At 40.8% G+C, this 16,730-nt stretch overlaps 1 protein-coding gene across 2 annotated transcripts in view; it reads left to right on the forward strand.

Annotated features, from left to right (window-relative positions):
* Window positions 1–16,730, forward strand: part of mthfd1l (methylenetetrahydrofolate dehydrogenase (NADP+ dependent) 1 like) — a 55,131-nt gene that overhangs the window by 18,680 nt on the left and 19,721 nt on the right. For both annotated transcript variants that reach the window (XM_023155442.3, XM_004541730.5), the window contains exons 16-20: window positions 224–326; window positions 3,088–3,164; window positions 5,636–5,776; window positions 7,078–7,146; window positions 12,220–12,331. In XM_023155442.3, coding sequence (XP_023011210.3) covers window positions 224–326; window positions 3,088–3,164; window positions 5,636–5,776; window positions 7,078–7,146; window positions 12,220–12,331 — 502 coding nt within the window. The remainder of the gene's footprint in view (window positions 1–223; window positions 327–3,087; window positions 3,165–5,635; window positions 5,777–7,077; window positions 7,147–12,219; window positions 12,332–16,730) is intronic.

Raw genomic sequence — 16,730 nt, forward strand, 5'->3', positions numbered from 1 at the left:
TAAAGATTTTTAAAAGGCTTTTTTTTAAGCAGAAAACTCCAACTAAACCTGATCTTGACAGTGAGTTAATAATTTCCTGGTTATTTAGTCTGGATTTGTTTCCTATACATGAATGATACCTCCCACCTATTACGGTGGACATAGCAGGCTTCTTTCATGTTAAATAAAATCTAAACAACATCAGAAACATGTGGAACAAAATCTTGTTTGTCTCAATTTCCAGCGCCTTGGCATCAGGAAAACAGATCCTGCATCACTCACACCTGAAGAAATCAACGCGTTCGTACGTCTTGATCTTGACCCCTCAAAAATCACCTGGCAGAGAGGTATCTTTATAAACAGACACATTCTCTGTGTGTGCTTTTTTTTTAAGGGGGGGGTTGTAACTGTACCGCAAGCATGGCTGATTCAAGCTGTTTTCACACTAACTGTGTCGGGAGACTCAAACAGAGATGTTGTCCAACTCAAATGCAGCACCCAGCAGGAGAAATACTCCTTAGGCAAGAATTTTAGGCGAAGATACCGCCTGTGTAGAGCTGCGTATGCACCAGACAATTACCAGCAGCTTTTTTTTTTCACATGAGCACAGTTTAATCAGTTAGACTAAAATGGAACTTTTAATGTCTCTCTCTAACTAAGCTGGATCTTTGTGTTCTCGCATATAATGGGAAACATCTTAACACTGAGCAATTACGCTTAAATGTATAATGGGGTAACTGAGTTAGCACTGGTTCAAATCTTCTGGTCAGCTGGGGCTTTTCTGTGTGATGCTTACATGTTGACAAAGACATGTATGTTAGGTCAATTGGTGGCTCTGAATTAAAGATAAATGTGAGCTATTTAAAGTGTATGAAATAAAAGTGCTGCATGCATGTGTGGTTAAGCATGGCTTGTATTTTTAAATAGTTTTTAAGTGCTCATTAAGAGTAGAAAAACAACTGTTACATGTAAATTTTGCAGCTTTATCTACAACTGCATTAGGTTTGTCACTCAGAAAAAGTATTGCTTTACATTACTTGGCTGCTCCAAGGAGAAAGTCATTTGTTGCGCTACTTTTTACATTACCTATGCACAAATTGGTAATATGGCCTAAGATGCATAATTACCAGCAAGCGGTCCCACACCACATATCACTGTGCTAATGAGGGGCACTTCACAGTGATGCTACTGTCCTAAGTCCAAATGCTCATCAGTGCAGTTGTTACCTGTTGGACATCAGGTTGTGGCTTCTTGTCCAGGCTTGGCATACATTCAGCTTAAATCTGCCTGTGCAGATCCTTGGTACAAGTTGTCATGTTAGCATCAGTTGTTTCTGGCCTGTCCCTGCTAATAAACTGAAAATAGCTGATGTGCAGGAAAAAAGGAAAATTTGATTGATTCATTTATTTATTTTTACATTTATAACAGAAATGGGCAACTGGTTCAGGGGGTTGGGAAGCTCATCTTGTAACCGGAAGGTTACCGGTTTGATCCCCTGCTCTGTCTGTCTTGGTCGTTGTGTCCTTGGGCAAGACACTTCACCTACCGGCTACTGGTGTTGGCCAGAGGGGCCGATGGGGCGATATGGCAGCCTCTCTTCTGTCAGTCTGCCCCAGGGCAGCTGTGGCTACAACCGTAGCTTGCCTCCACCAGTGTGTGAATGTGAGAGTGAATGAATAGTGGCATTGTAAAACGCTTTGAGGGTCTCGAAAAGCGCTATATAAATGCAATCTATTATTATTATTATTATTATTATTATTACTATTAAAAGTGCTAAGTGTATGTAATACAGGTAATGGCATAAGTAACATAATTCTTTGCTAAGCAGCATTATTGCAATTACTGAATCTCCGATAGTGTTGTTGCAGAGAAAAACGTAATTACAGGAACATGTTACTAAACCCTACACCGATCTCCAAATGCTTATGCAGTCAAGTGGTTTTTATAGCAGCGGCGGTGTAAAGCACGCAATCTTAATCTGGCCAAATGTGAACAACACCGCAGCAGAGATGCCTTATATTTCAAACTGGTGCAAAGGGGCTGCTTCAGAACACCAGTCTGATTGTCTGCGGTCGGATGTACTCGCAGTCAAAAAGCAATATCATGACTATCACACAAATCTAATTATCATAAAAAATGTCTGACAAACATCTCATGCTCTGCAATGTAAGTGTCTTATTGGGCCGTTCCTGAGGAATGTCACATGCAGTCTTGAAATAGAAGGTAATTTCCTTTCTTATATAATGAATACAAAACTGGCTTCATATTAAATTAATGTAAAGTGTCAGACCATCAGTCACAAGATTATAAACGTGGGTACGGTAGCTGTGGAATTAGTTACAGCAGTGATAGCTGGGTTCGTTTAAAGTTGCCTGTGAGACAGCCGGCCAGGTGTTGCTTTGACCGACGTGGTATTTTACTCTGTCGGCTTCGGGGTCACTCATCATAAACAAACTCTGGAGATTAAAAACAGGTTCAGCACCCAGTGTGACTTTGTTTCATGTGTTCACGGGACTTATTCTTGCTTAACTTTTTTCCTAAACTTGTTTTTTTTAATGGACACACTTTCCTTTTTTCATGAAAGGGAATGTTCTTTCATTCTACAAAACCAACACAGGAATAATGTCTCCTAAAATGATTTCCTGGCTGAGCGCAGTGAATTTCTAACCGCATTATCAGAAAGTAGCCTTAAGTGCTGAGTGAGGAAACCTTCATTAGCTAATCCATTTTAAGATAAACACACGTTATGGGGTAGTATTTATAAACGTGTAAAGATGAATTTTTACAGTGTGTCAGGCTAACGCTGTAAAAACATACATTTTCCTTGTGGCTCAGGTATCAGATCAATTAATCACAGTTTATGGGCTCTTACAGTCACGTACTGTAGTCCTGTTGGGTTTTTTTTTGTGTTTTCTTTAAAGAAAAGTGCTTTTTAATCTAATCTAACATGAAATTAATCAGAAATGTGAATAATGTTTTTCTGTGGCATATTGTTTCACATAAGGCAACTGCACCATGTCAAAAGGTGAATGTTTCATGGTCAGAGTTATAGATTATATAACAAGGTTTGCCCAAAAAAAATGTTTCTTTTTGTCTTTTTTTTTCCAGTTGTTGATACAAATGACCGTTTTTTGAGGAAGATCACCGTCGGACAGGCAAGCTCTGAGAAAGGACAGATCAGAGAGGTATGGCATTATAGTGGAATAAAAGTGGAAAAGCATTCCATTTACCTAACAAACAATTTTGGGAAGTTGGAAAATTAAAGTGATTTAGCTTTAGTCTTTGTTAAATTGGTACAGTGTGTTATCACAACCTGCCTGACGAGGCTGTAATGGACGTGTTTATTAAGACTTTTGACGTCTACAAGAATGTGAGCCAACTTTTTTCAAGGGTTTTTATTGTAATGCCTATACTGTTTTCCTTACCTCCAGCTTATTCCCTCCATACAACAATACTAAAATAGACTAACAAATAAAAGCTCTACTAAAATTAAACTGAGCTGAGCAAATCCACTCTCAAAACAAAATGAGACCAAATTAAAACAAGAGTAACAATGTAAAATATGTTGAATATACTAAAGTATAATAACTGTGGTATGAATCACTCAGGCTGTGAAAATTATGATTCTTTAAAATAACAAACAAACCATGTTGCATACTTTTCACCCTGGATTTGTGTAATTTGTTCATTTAAACAGAAAACATCACATGAACTTACTTTATAATGAAGAACAATGGTGCAGCAGTTTATTTACATTGTAAAGATGTAGCTGGTGGGGCGTCGTCAAAGGAGCTTGCAAAGAAAAGCGTCTGGATTTCTTTAAGTTACTTGAAGACGTTTCACCTCTCATCCGAGAAGCTTCTTCAGTTCTAAGGTCAAATGGTGGAGAGAGTCCCAGATATAAACCTAGTGGGGGTAACCCCCCACAGAGGGACAAAAGGACCCCCTGATGATCCTCTAATCGCCTGAGCCAAGGTGTGAAACTGGGTGTGGGTCCCAATCAGCCAGAGTTTTGGGTGAGTTCATTGTGAAACCTGGCCCCACCTTATCATGCGAATTCCTGAGATCAGATGGCCCAGGATGTGAGTGGGCGTTAAGGCGTCTGGGAAGGGATCTCAAAACTGGATTATAGATGGCAGAGAGTTGGTGTCGTAAACCCCCGCCTCTGTTCAAAGATGGTCGCTCACAGTGGACATAGATGGCTTCTTTCACTCCTCTTTCAAACCATCTGTCCTCTCTGTCCAAAATGTGAACATTGGCATCCTCGAAAGAGTGTCCTTTTTTTTTTTGAGATCCCTTCCCAGACGCCTTAACGCCCACTCACATCCTGGGCCATCTGATCTCAGGAATTCGCATGATAAGGTGGGGCCAGGTTTCACAATGAACTCACCCGAAACTCTGGCTGATTGGGACCCACACCCAGTTTCACACCTTGGCTCAGGCGATTAGAGGATCATCAGGGGGTCCTTTTGTCCCTCTGTGGGGGGTTACTCCCACTAGGTTTATATCTGGGACTCTCCACCATTTGACCTTAGAACTGAAGAAGCTTCTCGGATGAGAGGTGAAACGTCTTCAAGTAACTTAAAGAAGTCCAGACGCTTTTCTTTGCAAGCTCCTTTGACTACGATGACCTGGATGACTGAGAACCTTCACAGACCTGGTGGAGCGTCATATTACTATTAACATGGCCTGGCCTCGGATATCTCTGTTTTATTTTTTGCTTTTTAATATAGCAAAACCATGACTAAAATCTTTCTCATGCATGTCCACTCTGATACACTCCCCTCTGCACATGCTCCTCTGTTCATGATACAGCCCAGATGTAATCAGCCCCCTCCACCACCACCATACATCTGTAGTAATGGCAGCTAAATGAAATTCTCTAAATAAACATTTCACGTCAGTGGGAAGCTAGCAGGCCTAAGTGAAAGCAAATGTTTAGAGAATGAGAAAAATGACCCACCCATCCATCCACACTCACACACGTACACACCTAGAATAGTCTCTAAGCTAGTTCACCATATGGTTATATTTATGATCATTGGTAAATTCATTCTGTTTCCACTGCCCTGCACTTTCTCCAGTGCTGGTTATACTATAGCCCCTCGGGTTATTATCAGTGGGAGTAGGAATAGAATTCTTATATTCCTTGAGGGATTATTGTGGGTTTTATGCTTTTTTTTTCCTAACCTTACTTACTCATGTTTTCTTGTTCTCTCCATCCTTTTTTTGTTAAACATAAATCATGACAGAAACTCGTATCAAAACAAGTTAAACATGTTTATAGGTTTTTTTTAAGTTTTCTTCATCAAATTAGCTGATCCGAAACTAGGCCATGTTCATAGGACTTTATTCTCTTTCTCATGTGATAAGCCTGGTGACTGCCGTTTTGAAGAAAGTTGCCAGTTTTCTTCCCACGCTGTGCAAAACATTTTATTCACTTAAAGCTTTTATTCTTGAGTCTGAGAAAGATAAATTAGATTGTAAAGGCTTAAGCTTACTATTTTGCATTCTAGCTCCAAACAAACTCATCCATTAAACTTTACTGCAGGTAAAACATTTGTTTTCAGCTCTCCGCTAGCAAGTGTATAAAAGAACTGCTGAAACTACAGTCCTGGTTTATGTCGCAAGTGATTTTTCTTTTCTCACACCCCAGACTGGGTTTGACATTGCAGTGGCCAGTGAGATCATGGCCATCCTGGCCTTGGCTGACAGCCTCGGGGACATGAAGAACAGGCTGGCACGCATGGTGGTGGGGACCAGCCGCTCTGGACAGCCTATCACAGCAGAGGACCTCGTATGTATTTAGTGTTGTAATCTCATTTGTAAGTGTGGAAGTATTATTGCTGTCTAACTCAGAGAATTTTAGACCAAAAATATGGATTTTTTAAAAATTTGTTCTGAAAAAAGTTGTTTTTGTGCTTAAGACTGTAAAGAAGAGTTATAGAAAGATAATGGTTTTAGTCCTTATCAAGCTATCTTTGATTTATTTAAGTGATACGAAACATCTTCAAATCTTAATTTGAGAAATTAACTGTATATAGTGGAAGAAAAACACTTGTAGTGTAGAAAGTGGAAGTTTTTTTTCACTCTGGAGCATTCAGCTGTGAGTTAGTACAATGCTCCAATCTTCCCAGGAGTGAATGTCCCAGCTAATTCACCATGAAGTCCGACCGTGTAATGGTCAGAGAACACAAGCAGAAAACCCGAGTGTTAATCTCAGACTTCACAGGCCTCGGTTAACATGTTAAATGTTAAAGGTCGTGAAATTAGTTACAAAAAAGGACTGAACAGGTGTGGCTCTTTTGGAATTGTTGCCAAGAGAAAGCCTGTATTCTCAGAATCAACTTTCTGAGATTTCCTTACTTGGATGATTGAGCTTGCATCAACCAACCAAACCAACACAGCATATCAGCACAAAAACATCATACCAAGTGGCAAGCACGGTAATAGAGGGAGGATTTGGGCAACCGTGAACTCTTCTGTATACCAAAGTATTCTAGAGTCAAATGTGAGGCCATTTATCCAACAGTTAAAGCTTGGTCAAAGCTGGGTCATGCGACATGTCAATGATCCCAAGCACAGGAAAACTTTAAGTTTTAGCGACCCATATTAGATTCTTCAGGCTCTGGTTTCCCACACATGACTGTGATGTTTCAGAGCTGTAGAGGAGGAACCTCCATAAAGTTGCATTAGCATTTCTGATATGCCTCTGATATGCCAGGATGTGAAAACACAACCACACATCAATGCCTGTCCAGTGGAAATATGCTGTGTGTGTGTGTGTGTGTGTGTGTGTGTGTGTGTGTGTGTGTGTGTGTGTGTGTGTGTGTGTGTGTGTGTGTGTGTGTGTGTGTGTGTGTGTGTGTGTCCACGTTGCTGACAGAGCATTTTGTGCAAAGCAAGATTTACTTGCATGCAGGACGGAAACTTGCAAATGGACTGTAAAAACATTTATCATCCAAAGTGGACAGCTGTTTGACTATACTTTACATTATCAGTTGTTTGTATTAACGAGCTCAAAGTTTTGTCTGAATCTTGATAACCTGCTCTGTTTTCCAGCCAGCACCCTTATTTTTCTCTCTTCCTCTCCGTCAGGGTGTGAGTGGGGCTCTGGCGGTGTTAATGAAAGATGCTATCAAGCCCACGCTGATGCAGACCCTTGAGGTGAGACCTGTGCACAGCCCCTCTTAAATAGTCGTTATCCCGCTCAGCTGAGCAGCTTCTGATGAATATCTTATGGAATAAATGGGTTTGCTCCGCTGCTGCCGGAGAAAGCGTTCCGCTGAGATCCTTAAAGAAAGGATGATGGATTGGCTTTTTTCCTCCCAGGGCTCTTTATCTTAATGGCAGTTTAGCTCGGTGGACAGGTGAAGCTCTCGGCCAGGAGATCCGCCTGATCCAGTTTCATGCAGCTGTGCTAGGGAAACACTTTAATTTGGTTGTGATGATGATAACAAAACTCTGCTTCTCACAACATCTGGCTTTTATTAGGCGTTTGAGATTTTACCTTAAGAAGAATTAGACATGTGATACCACAAGGATATTTCTTCCATGTGGACAGAAAGCACATACGCACCAACATATTTGTGACACTACGCCCAAATCTTGTCCTTGCAGCCAACATGATTAGTCAAACTCTATGGGAAGCTGGGGCACTTTTAAAATTGAATACACCCAACATGAAGGATGCATATTTTTGGTTTTCCCAAGTTTATTTGTGCATTTTTAGAAGTTGTGATTAAAGTCCAAAGCAAGGATTCAGTTTTGGATGATGACATCACAGAGAATAAAAGAGTAAAACTTTAATGTCTCTGCTTTTTTTTTTTTTAATCCAGTAAACACTGATGATTATCTCTAGTGTACTCCTGTTTTTGATATTATTATTATTTATATATATTTCTCTTTTTTTCCTATGAGCAAGCACTTGGTGACAGTGGGAAGGGAAAAACTCCCTTTTACCAGGAAGAATCCCCAGGCAAAACCAGGCTCAGGAATGGGCACCCATCTGCTGCAAATGGGTGGTGTTGAGGGAATGCACAGAGAGACTCTCTGCTGGACAGGCTTCCATTAAACCCAATCCTAATATATGTTTGTTAAACAGGATTGTATACAAGTGGAACATTGGCTTTTATGCATTTTTAATAAGTTCTCACCAACGTTTGGACAAACATATTCATTAGGCTTGTTCTATAAAGGTGTTGTGTTATAGCATCACAGTAGAATGTGTCATCTTTAATGTTCACATTCCCGAATGTATGGCTACGTTCACACTGCAGGTCTTAATGCTCAATTCCGATTTTTTGATCAAATCCGATTTTTTTGTCTGCTCGTTCACACTACAAATAAAATGCGACAGCAAACGCTCTCTAGTGTGAACGCTCAAAGCGGCCCGCATGCGCAAAAGAATATGTCACACACAACGCGCTCTGTTTAGACCCAGAGCAACAGTATTGTTTGACTGATGGCCCTTAATATAAAGACTTCGGTCTTCACGTTTCCCAATTTTTGCTTTAAGTTATTTTGTTATTTACATAATAATGTAAATAACCTAATAATGATCCTTATTGCCGTTTAAGAGAGGAGCGGTGCTTCAAAGGATAGCTGTAGATTTCTGTCAGAATCTGCAGATTATACAGTACAAATAAAATGTTTACGTTGTCTTCCCAACAGTTTCACTGACATCCACACTGGATGGCCAGGAAGCGTTCGCGATGTCTTCTCGGGCGCTTCTCTGGCGCTGATAATTGGCTTCAGTCTTGTGTCGGTGACGTAAAAGGCGGATTTAATGCGACTTGACCGTTCAAACAGCAGTCGCTTTCTAAAACATCGGATATGTATCGGATTCAGTACCACATACGAAAGTGACCCAGATCGGATTTGAAAATATCGGATTTGCGCCGTTCACACTGTCATAGCATGATCGGATATGGGTCGCATAGGGTCAAAAAATCGGATTTGATGCGCTTTCGCCTGCAGTGTGAACGTAGCCTAAGAGGTGCGATCAAAACGTTCTGGTCAGATGCTATTTTGAGCACCTTTTGATTTTTTTTAAGGTGTTTGATTGGATATCGTTTTTTTTTTGTTTGTTTGTTTGTTTTTAAATAATGGGATGATTGCTTTTGACTTTTTGATCACACTTGATTCAGTTTTCTTGTGCACAGACTTAAAACACTGAGTTAAAGGCCAAAGATTTACCACACAAGCTGAGGGTACTTTTCTGCCCATTTGGTTTAAGTAATTAAAGTTTGCAGTGAACACAATGTTAGCAGTCATGCTTGTGATAGCGACTTTTTGTTTCTCGTTTTGACGTGATGGCTGTTTCTCGTTTGTTTGTTCCTTGTTGGTTTTTGAGCAGAAAGCTTGATTATATGGCTGCTGGGTGGAGAAAATAAATATCGACTGTCCCGGATTCTGTGTTTTCAAGGGTGCGGTGAGGGTTGTGTTGTACGAAGCAGAGATTTGGTTACTTTTTGTTTTTGGGAGGAAGCGTTGCGGTCCTGTTGTGTGAAACTGTTTCCTGTGTGGGTTTCCTGCAATTCTGGTCAGGGAACTGGTATCGGGACCAAGCGGGCCTCAGAGCTCCATGAGAATTTTCCGCCGAGCTTGACCGCCTTTGCCCTTTGTGCCCTTTTGGCTCGTCACGGCTGTGAATGCAGATGCACTCCTGACAATAGAGCTGGCATACGAACGCTGGCGCTGAGCTTGCATTTCTGTGTCGTTTTTAGATGGGACACAATTTGGATCACAAGAAGAAAGGGGATAGTTTTTTCTCCCTGTGTACGTGTCTGTTAAGCAGACTTCAGTTGTTGTGTGAGTTTTCCAAACATCCTGTCTACGTGGAGGTTCACAGAATGCATCTTTCCTGGGGGAGAGGAAGTAGACTATAGTATAGAGGGCAAGGGTTGTGTGGAAATGCGGAGCAGTTTGAGTCGTTGTGCTGTGTCAGAATACATTTTGGATACTTTGTCACTTTAGCCCTGCTCTGCAGTTGACATATAAAATTGGCCAAGTGATGCGCGATACCCGGAAATATTAACATGATCTCCGGTTTCCTGTTTTTATTCGTCTCCCTTTCCGAATGTTCCTAATCCTTGCGTTCAACAGATGGAAAGGTGACACAATGGATTTTCATTGATTTCCACTTTCATTCCATTGTTGTTTCCTCCTGGACAGATGTGGAAAGAGTGGAAAATTTTGCACTGGGTCAAGTTAAACCTCAAAGTTTGCAAACACAGATGGAAATCCGTGTAATGTTTGACGTCCATGTCCTTCCACTAAAACACAGAAATGGATGTGATGTTTTTGGCTAGGTAATGGTACTAAATTGCAATTTCTCTTCATCTCACGGTCTGCGTTTCGTCTTCTTCCCCCTTACTTTTCATTCTTAACTATGCATACACTTTTTTTTTCTTTTTTCTTTCATTCAGTAAATGCTGCTAGTGGCAGCTTCGCTCCTGACCTTGTTAAAGAAATGATTTACTCCTCTGAGGGGAGGCTGTTTATGCTGGGTGAGGGAGAGGTATGCAAACAAAAGCCTTGAAAATCAGACTAGGCCTTCCCATCCTTCCCTTTTCCTCTCTCTTAAGGAATTCATATTCAGTGTAACAATGGGTCAGCTGCCTTCCCTAGTTTTCTTTCTAAGTAATGACCTTCTTTTAAGAGCCTGTCTAGAGTGCGGCAGAAGGATTTTGATCTCGATGAGTGGGCCTTTCCTTGGCAGCCGTAGTCTTTCATGCCTTTCTTGCAAGCAGGCTGCACTCCACAAAACGGATCTGAATTATTCCGAGAGGATACATCTGCTGCTTGTAAAGTACACCAGCTGTGCGTCTGTGCATTTGAAGTAACTTTAACTGGGAGGCAGCAAAATAAAAAGTCATTAGTTATTCCTTTACTTTATTTAATAAGTGATTTAGTCCAAGAAATGTTGAAAAATAGTGGAAACATGACAGTAACAATTCTTTACACTTAAAAAAAAAAAGCCAATGATATTCAGTTACACCTAGTAGAATATGTGTCAGTGTTAACTCTTTAAGGTCCACGCCAAGAAAAAATTTGTTTGCTTTTCTTATTGACTTGGGTGAGTAATCACCACAATCAATGCTTTTTTTTTTTCAATAGACCCTGGAGTTTTTAAAATATTGATCTCTACCAAATGGTTGAGATGTCACTCAATGGTAAAAGTATGAAATGTCATGTAATTCAAGTACAGTAGATAATACAGTTGAAAAAATCAAATAAAGGCCCAAATTATAATTAACTTAATAACAAAAACTATCCAGGGCATTGGATAGAGTTTATTTCTAGTAGCATGCCAGTGCTACTTCCTATCAAAGGAAAGTATATCAAACAACAAAATACATATTTTTTTAATCTGCAAATGTGAAAAATGTGCAACAGCACAAAATACTCACATTCAGGCCACTTCTGATTGAATGCTACTGTGGAAAATCATTTTTGTTTGTAAAAAAATAAAATAAAAACAGTGAAAATCGAGCACATCTGCTTATGGTTTTGGTCGTTGGGGTCTTATGGTGTAGCATTTACTCTGTGGTGGTGGAGAGCTGAATCATGGTTGTCCAACTCTAGATGCAGCTTGTTAACTTGGTTCAGACACAGCCAGGCAGAAACCTTTTGAGAGCCATCGGTTTCTGGTCCAGTAGGGCACAGTCCCTCTTGTAGACCAGGTATTCAAGTCAAGGATGCATCCGAACAGTGGAATATGCCATCTCCTTAAAGATGAATTGATCATCTTAGGTATTTAAATGACATCAGCCAATCTTACCTATAGCAAACCTGTGCAGGGTGACTTCATAGAGCAACGGAAGAGTGATTTTTGTTGTATTTCTTACTGACTCAGTGTTTCCTTTGTGTCTTTGTAGGGCTAATCGCTGCGAATGTGAACTTTGCACAGCTGCACTGCCAGATTTGAGGCCTTGAAGTGCTCCTTTAGTTCGTGTGGGTGTGTTTCTAGCCTTTCCAAAGCAGTCCAAATCAACAGGCAACACAAGCCTGGCTCATATTCAGGCTGGCAAGCCAGTGAAGGGCCTCTTAACTTCTGCCCACTGTTTAGACAAACCCCGCATCAGCATGTCATCATTTATCCTGGCAGCCGGGGTTAAAAGATGTTGAATTTTCTATGAAAGAAGTGGTTAGTTAGTATTTAAACTTGGTTGCCATGGGTTGCAAAGTTTTCTCAACTCCTCCCATATGTTTGTGCACCCCTCTTAATTGTTGTAGGGTACGCCGGTGTTTGTCCATGCTGGGCCCTTCGCCAACATCGCCCATGGCAACTCCTCGGTGCTGGCAGACAAGCTGGCTTTGAAGTTGGTCGGACAGGACGGCTTTGTGGGTAAGAGCATGCGGCCCATGCATACAGATCTCACACACACACACACACACACACACACACACACACACACACACACACACACACACACACACACAACCACAAAACCTTTGGGGATGACAGACAAGAAGATCTCAGCTGTCGGATCTAGGAGTCCCAGATGTGTTTGAACTGAAGGCTTAAGCTTCGTTAGTAGAACAAACAAATTTATAACTTATAATTTATTCCAGCCATGAACTTCAGCGTGATCCCCTGCCGCTGAAGGCTTTAGCATGAACTCATTATTAGCCTGGTTCTGGATCTGTTCTGCCTGCCTCTGGTGGACTAGCATTCTGCTCTGGTGCTGTTCCTCCATAACTTTCTAAGAAGCTAGTCGAAAGAAAAAATATCAGCGCAGAGGAAGGAAGCAAGTTGATAATCTTAAGAGCCCTTGGAATGCTTTAGAGTAAACCACACTAATCCCTTCAACGTCAAAGCACACTGCAGCATTTCCATTTTTATCGGCCTATCTGTCCCGCTGCTCTCTCCCTGTCTTCATTTACTTTGGCTGCAGGAATATGTCTGGAATGCATGTGTGTGTCTGTGGTTTTTGCCAGGTGCATTTGGCGTACACGCAGATCTCCTTAAGGCGTACGTTCACGTTTAGGCGACAGATACTTTAGCCATCAAAGCTATAACAGGTATAAAAGGGAAAAAAAAAGGTTGACTGCTTGGGCAAAACCAGCGTTTGTCCAAGCTATCATCTGTGAGTCGGACAAATGTGAGGGCAGAGAGCTGGATTTCACAACACTGAGCATAAAAGCAGGGAGACTTGTATTTGTTTTAAGCCTCCACCTCTCTCCATCTCACTTAGTTACCATCTGTATGTCTTGTTCCCTGTCTCCCTTCCCTTTCCGCATATTCGCTACCTGACTCTCAGGTATGCCGGGAACCCCCCACCTGGCAGCTGGGACGCGTGTGCCCTCCTCTCGTTCGTCCCATCTACAAACAAACAGGAACACTGAAAAAACAAGAACATTTTTACAGATGTAATGTGGTACAGCAAGTCATTTCTTTGTGCAATCTTGTGCAGTGAAGTCCAGCAGGAGAGTAAACCCGTTTTCAGATGATCAGATAGGTGGTAAAACTGTGATGATGTTGATAATTCCATATTTCTCAGAAAATTGTTTAAATAACACGGTATGGTAGGTCAAAGATGAAAACAGAAGGAATATAGGATTTGGCATCATCCTGATGTCTTATTCTTTTTCACCTTGAAACTCCAAACCTATTGAAAAAAAGACATCTGCGAGCCAACACATGAAGTTTTCCTTCATTGTGTCACCGCACATCATCCTGATGCTGTAAATGCAGACTAAGGTGTGTAAAAGCAATATACACTCACTGTATTAAAGGTAGAATTCCCTACCCTTGTAGGAAATCACATTGCCTTGTATAAAAGAGTTTTGTCAGAAATAGAGGAGCCAACTACTTGTTAGTATTTGTGTTACTGTAGTGGTTTAACAAGAGAGATAGACAGTACACATATTTTGAAATGTTTGCAGGAGCCTGTTAAATATTTAGGCTCTGAAAAATTATTATTACTATTATTGCTATTATGACTAATGACCAAAACTGCAAAAAATTAGGCTAAAGTTTTTTTAAAGGACAATTAGAGTGAAGAAACTACGTCTGGCACTCATGTACAGTAAACACGCCCAAGTTTCGTTAATTGCTGGGACCCTCTTTGGTGAGTGAAAGTTGTTGTTGTGCCATGAACTCTTTGTGAACTCCGGGGGGGTCCGGCACTAATGCTCACTTTAAACCCCCTTTTTCATCATTCTTAATATTATTGTGGTGTTTTTCAAGTCACTCTGGAATCTGGACTTAACATGAAGAAATGCTGCTTTTGCAGGGAGGGGCGGCTGTCGGGAGATGAATTCCACATGACAGATGTGTGCGTCTCTTGTACCATTAACCGTCTGGAGTCCTGAACGCAGATAACCCCGCGACACTTATTTATTATAAGGTTTAAAAGATCACATTAGAAAACGTGATGTTGGAGTTTTTTTTTTATCACCTACATAGACAAACAGTTGCTTGAAAATTATGTTTGAACAATTATGTGAATTCAATTTAAAAGAAAACTCGGTTACATTATAGAATTTGATTCTAAATTGGCTCTAGGACAGCGGTCCCGAACCTTTTGGTTTATGTATGCTGGTTTATCTCCGACAATATTTTCACGGACCGGCGTTTAAGGTGTTGCGGAAAAATACAACAAAATAAAACCAGTACCAAAAAAAGGAAGATTTATTCGTAACACACGGGAAAAGGCCCAGGCAAACAGAGTTAACGATAAAAACCGATTTTAAAAACCCTGAAAAGCATAAATTTCACACCTGAGCCTCAACTCTCGCAACCAGTCCGTGGCCCGGGGGTTGGGGACCGCTGCTCTAGGAGGTAATGTGAGCATGAATGGTTGTCACCCAGCAAATAGACCACTGGCCAATAGTCCAGGGTGTACACCACCTTTTGAGCAAATGCAGATGGATGAGAGATAAATCACATTTCTTTATGATCGCTTGAACATTTAGTTAGAAATGTTATAGGATTAGCTGATTTAGCTTTTCTCAGTTTGTTTGTTCATTACACAAAAATTAAAGAAGTTAAATTAAAGAGCCTTAAGGCAAATAATGACAGGCATGTGTTCTGACATTTGATTAAAGTAGTAGTACTTTTTACTTTTAAGTCTCTTATTGTGGAAAACTAACAGCACATAGATGGTCGTGCAGCCTGCTCTGCCTTGTTTGTGTTTTTATTGGCAGCTGTGCTGATACCAATGCTTTGACATCTAGTTCCACCATCCCGATCTTTCTCTCTCTCCTTCTCTCTGACTCTGCTCACAACATCATCGACCTCTTCCTTCCCTCTCGGTCTCTGGGCAGTTCAGGGTTGTCATGCAGAACAGGAAGCTTGCCAGTGTTTCCTTAGGACATCCTCCGGGTTCACTTTCCCGCTTGATGCAATGCCATCGAGGGGAAACTGTCTTTTCTGTTTTCTTTCTTTCACCTCTCAATATGCTGCGTTGTGTCGTGTGAGTACTCTTGTGCTCGCTTTTTGTCATAAAGTTTCTGGAAATCCACAAATACTGTACCTAAGAATCAGATTTTTGTTGGCAAGCTGTTTTTGTATTCAGAGCCAAAGCTCTAGTGTGGTGCTAATGAGAAACATTGCACTGAGCGCTATTTGGCCAAAAGAAAGCCGAGTTACATTTTTGCAGTCCTCCCGCAGGCTTTATTTTTTTTCCTCTTTGAGCAGATAGACTTTTCAAGATGCAGGCGATGCAGCCAAGGCCCCCCAAGTCACAGTTTCTGCTAAATGTTGTTGTTGGTATTCCAAGAAACTAAGTCCTGTTAGACTTAGTTCTTCTGCTCTCCAAAAGACTTTCTCAACTTTCTGATTTAATTTCATTTCTCACGTATTTCCATCTTCTTTCTCTCCTCCTCTTGCCTTCCCTCCTTGAAGTAAATTTACGCTCGCGTCTCGTGAAATAAATCACACCGTGACTAGCATTAAACGAAGACAAACAAAGCAGAGTGATGCATTTCTTCTCGCAAACACTTGTTTTTTCTCTAAAGCCTCAGAGAGATTGACCGTGGCTCAGGGGGTTGGGAATCGCATAAACTTTAAGTCTTCAAAGTTGAACCAAGAAAACGACTTGACATATTAGACATTACATGTAATAAAAGTAGAATGTACAAAAGCCTGATTTATTTTTTTATGTAATTATAAAAGCCTTCCAAAAGTTCAAATCTTCCAAAAGTTATTCCATCATTTAGTTTTTTAATAACGGCGATGGAAAGAGGCATTGAAGGTCATAGCTTATGATTCACTTCACTTCAGTGACTCCTCTTGGCGGAGACAGCTCTCATCAGGATGGGAATGATTTATCTTAGAATGAAGGAGACCACTCAGATTTGATTTGCAGTGACGCTTCCCTCCAAGTGGAAATAGATCCAAGCCCCCCTCCCCTCGTTCCCTTTTCAATTTGTAAACCCATGTCTTCGTCATTACTGTCTACGTTCAGAAGTGGAACTGGTCAAAGCCCGTCTCTGTGGAGCTCAAGTCTGCGCACAGGGTCCTACGCACAAAAACTTGTATGAGACGTAAAACTGATCAGAATGACACAAACATTTTATTTGTTTTTCCCATCTGAGTCCCATTTGGGGTTTTTTTGTTTTTTTTTAATCGTTTTAATCAAAATAGCTGTCAATAAGGTTAGCAGTTGACGAGCACAGATGTTACACCACTGGAAGAAAGAGGTTATCCAGGATGGGTCAGTTTGAGCAAGAGGGGAAGCGGGGTCTGTAGATGATTAAGTTTATGGGTTGTGTATTGGTTCTTTAAAAAAAAAAAAAAA

Source organism: Maylandia zebra, linkage group LG15, assembly GCF_041146795.1.
Source record: "Maylandia zebra isolate NMK-2024a linkage group LG15, Mzebra_GT3a, whole genome shotgun sequence".
NCBI lineage: Eukaryota > Metazoa > Chordata > Actinopteri > Cichliformes > Cichlidae > Maylandia > Maylandia zebra.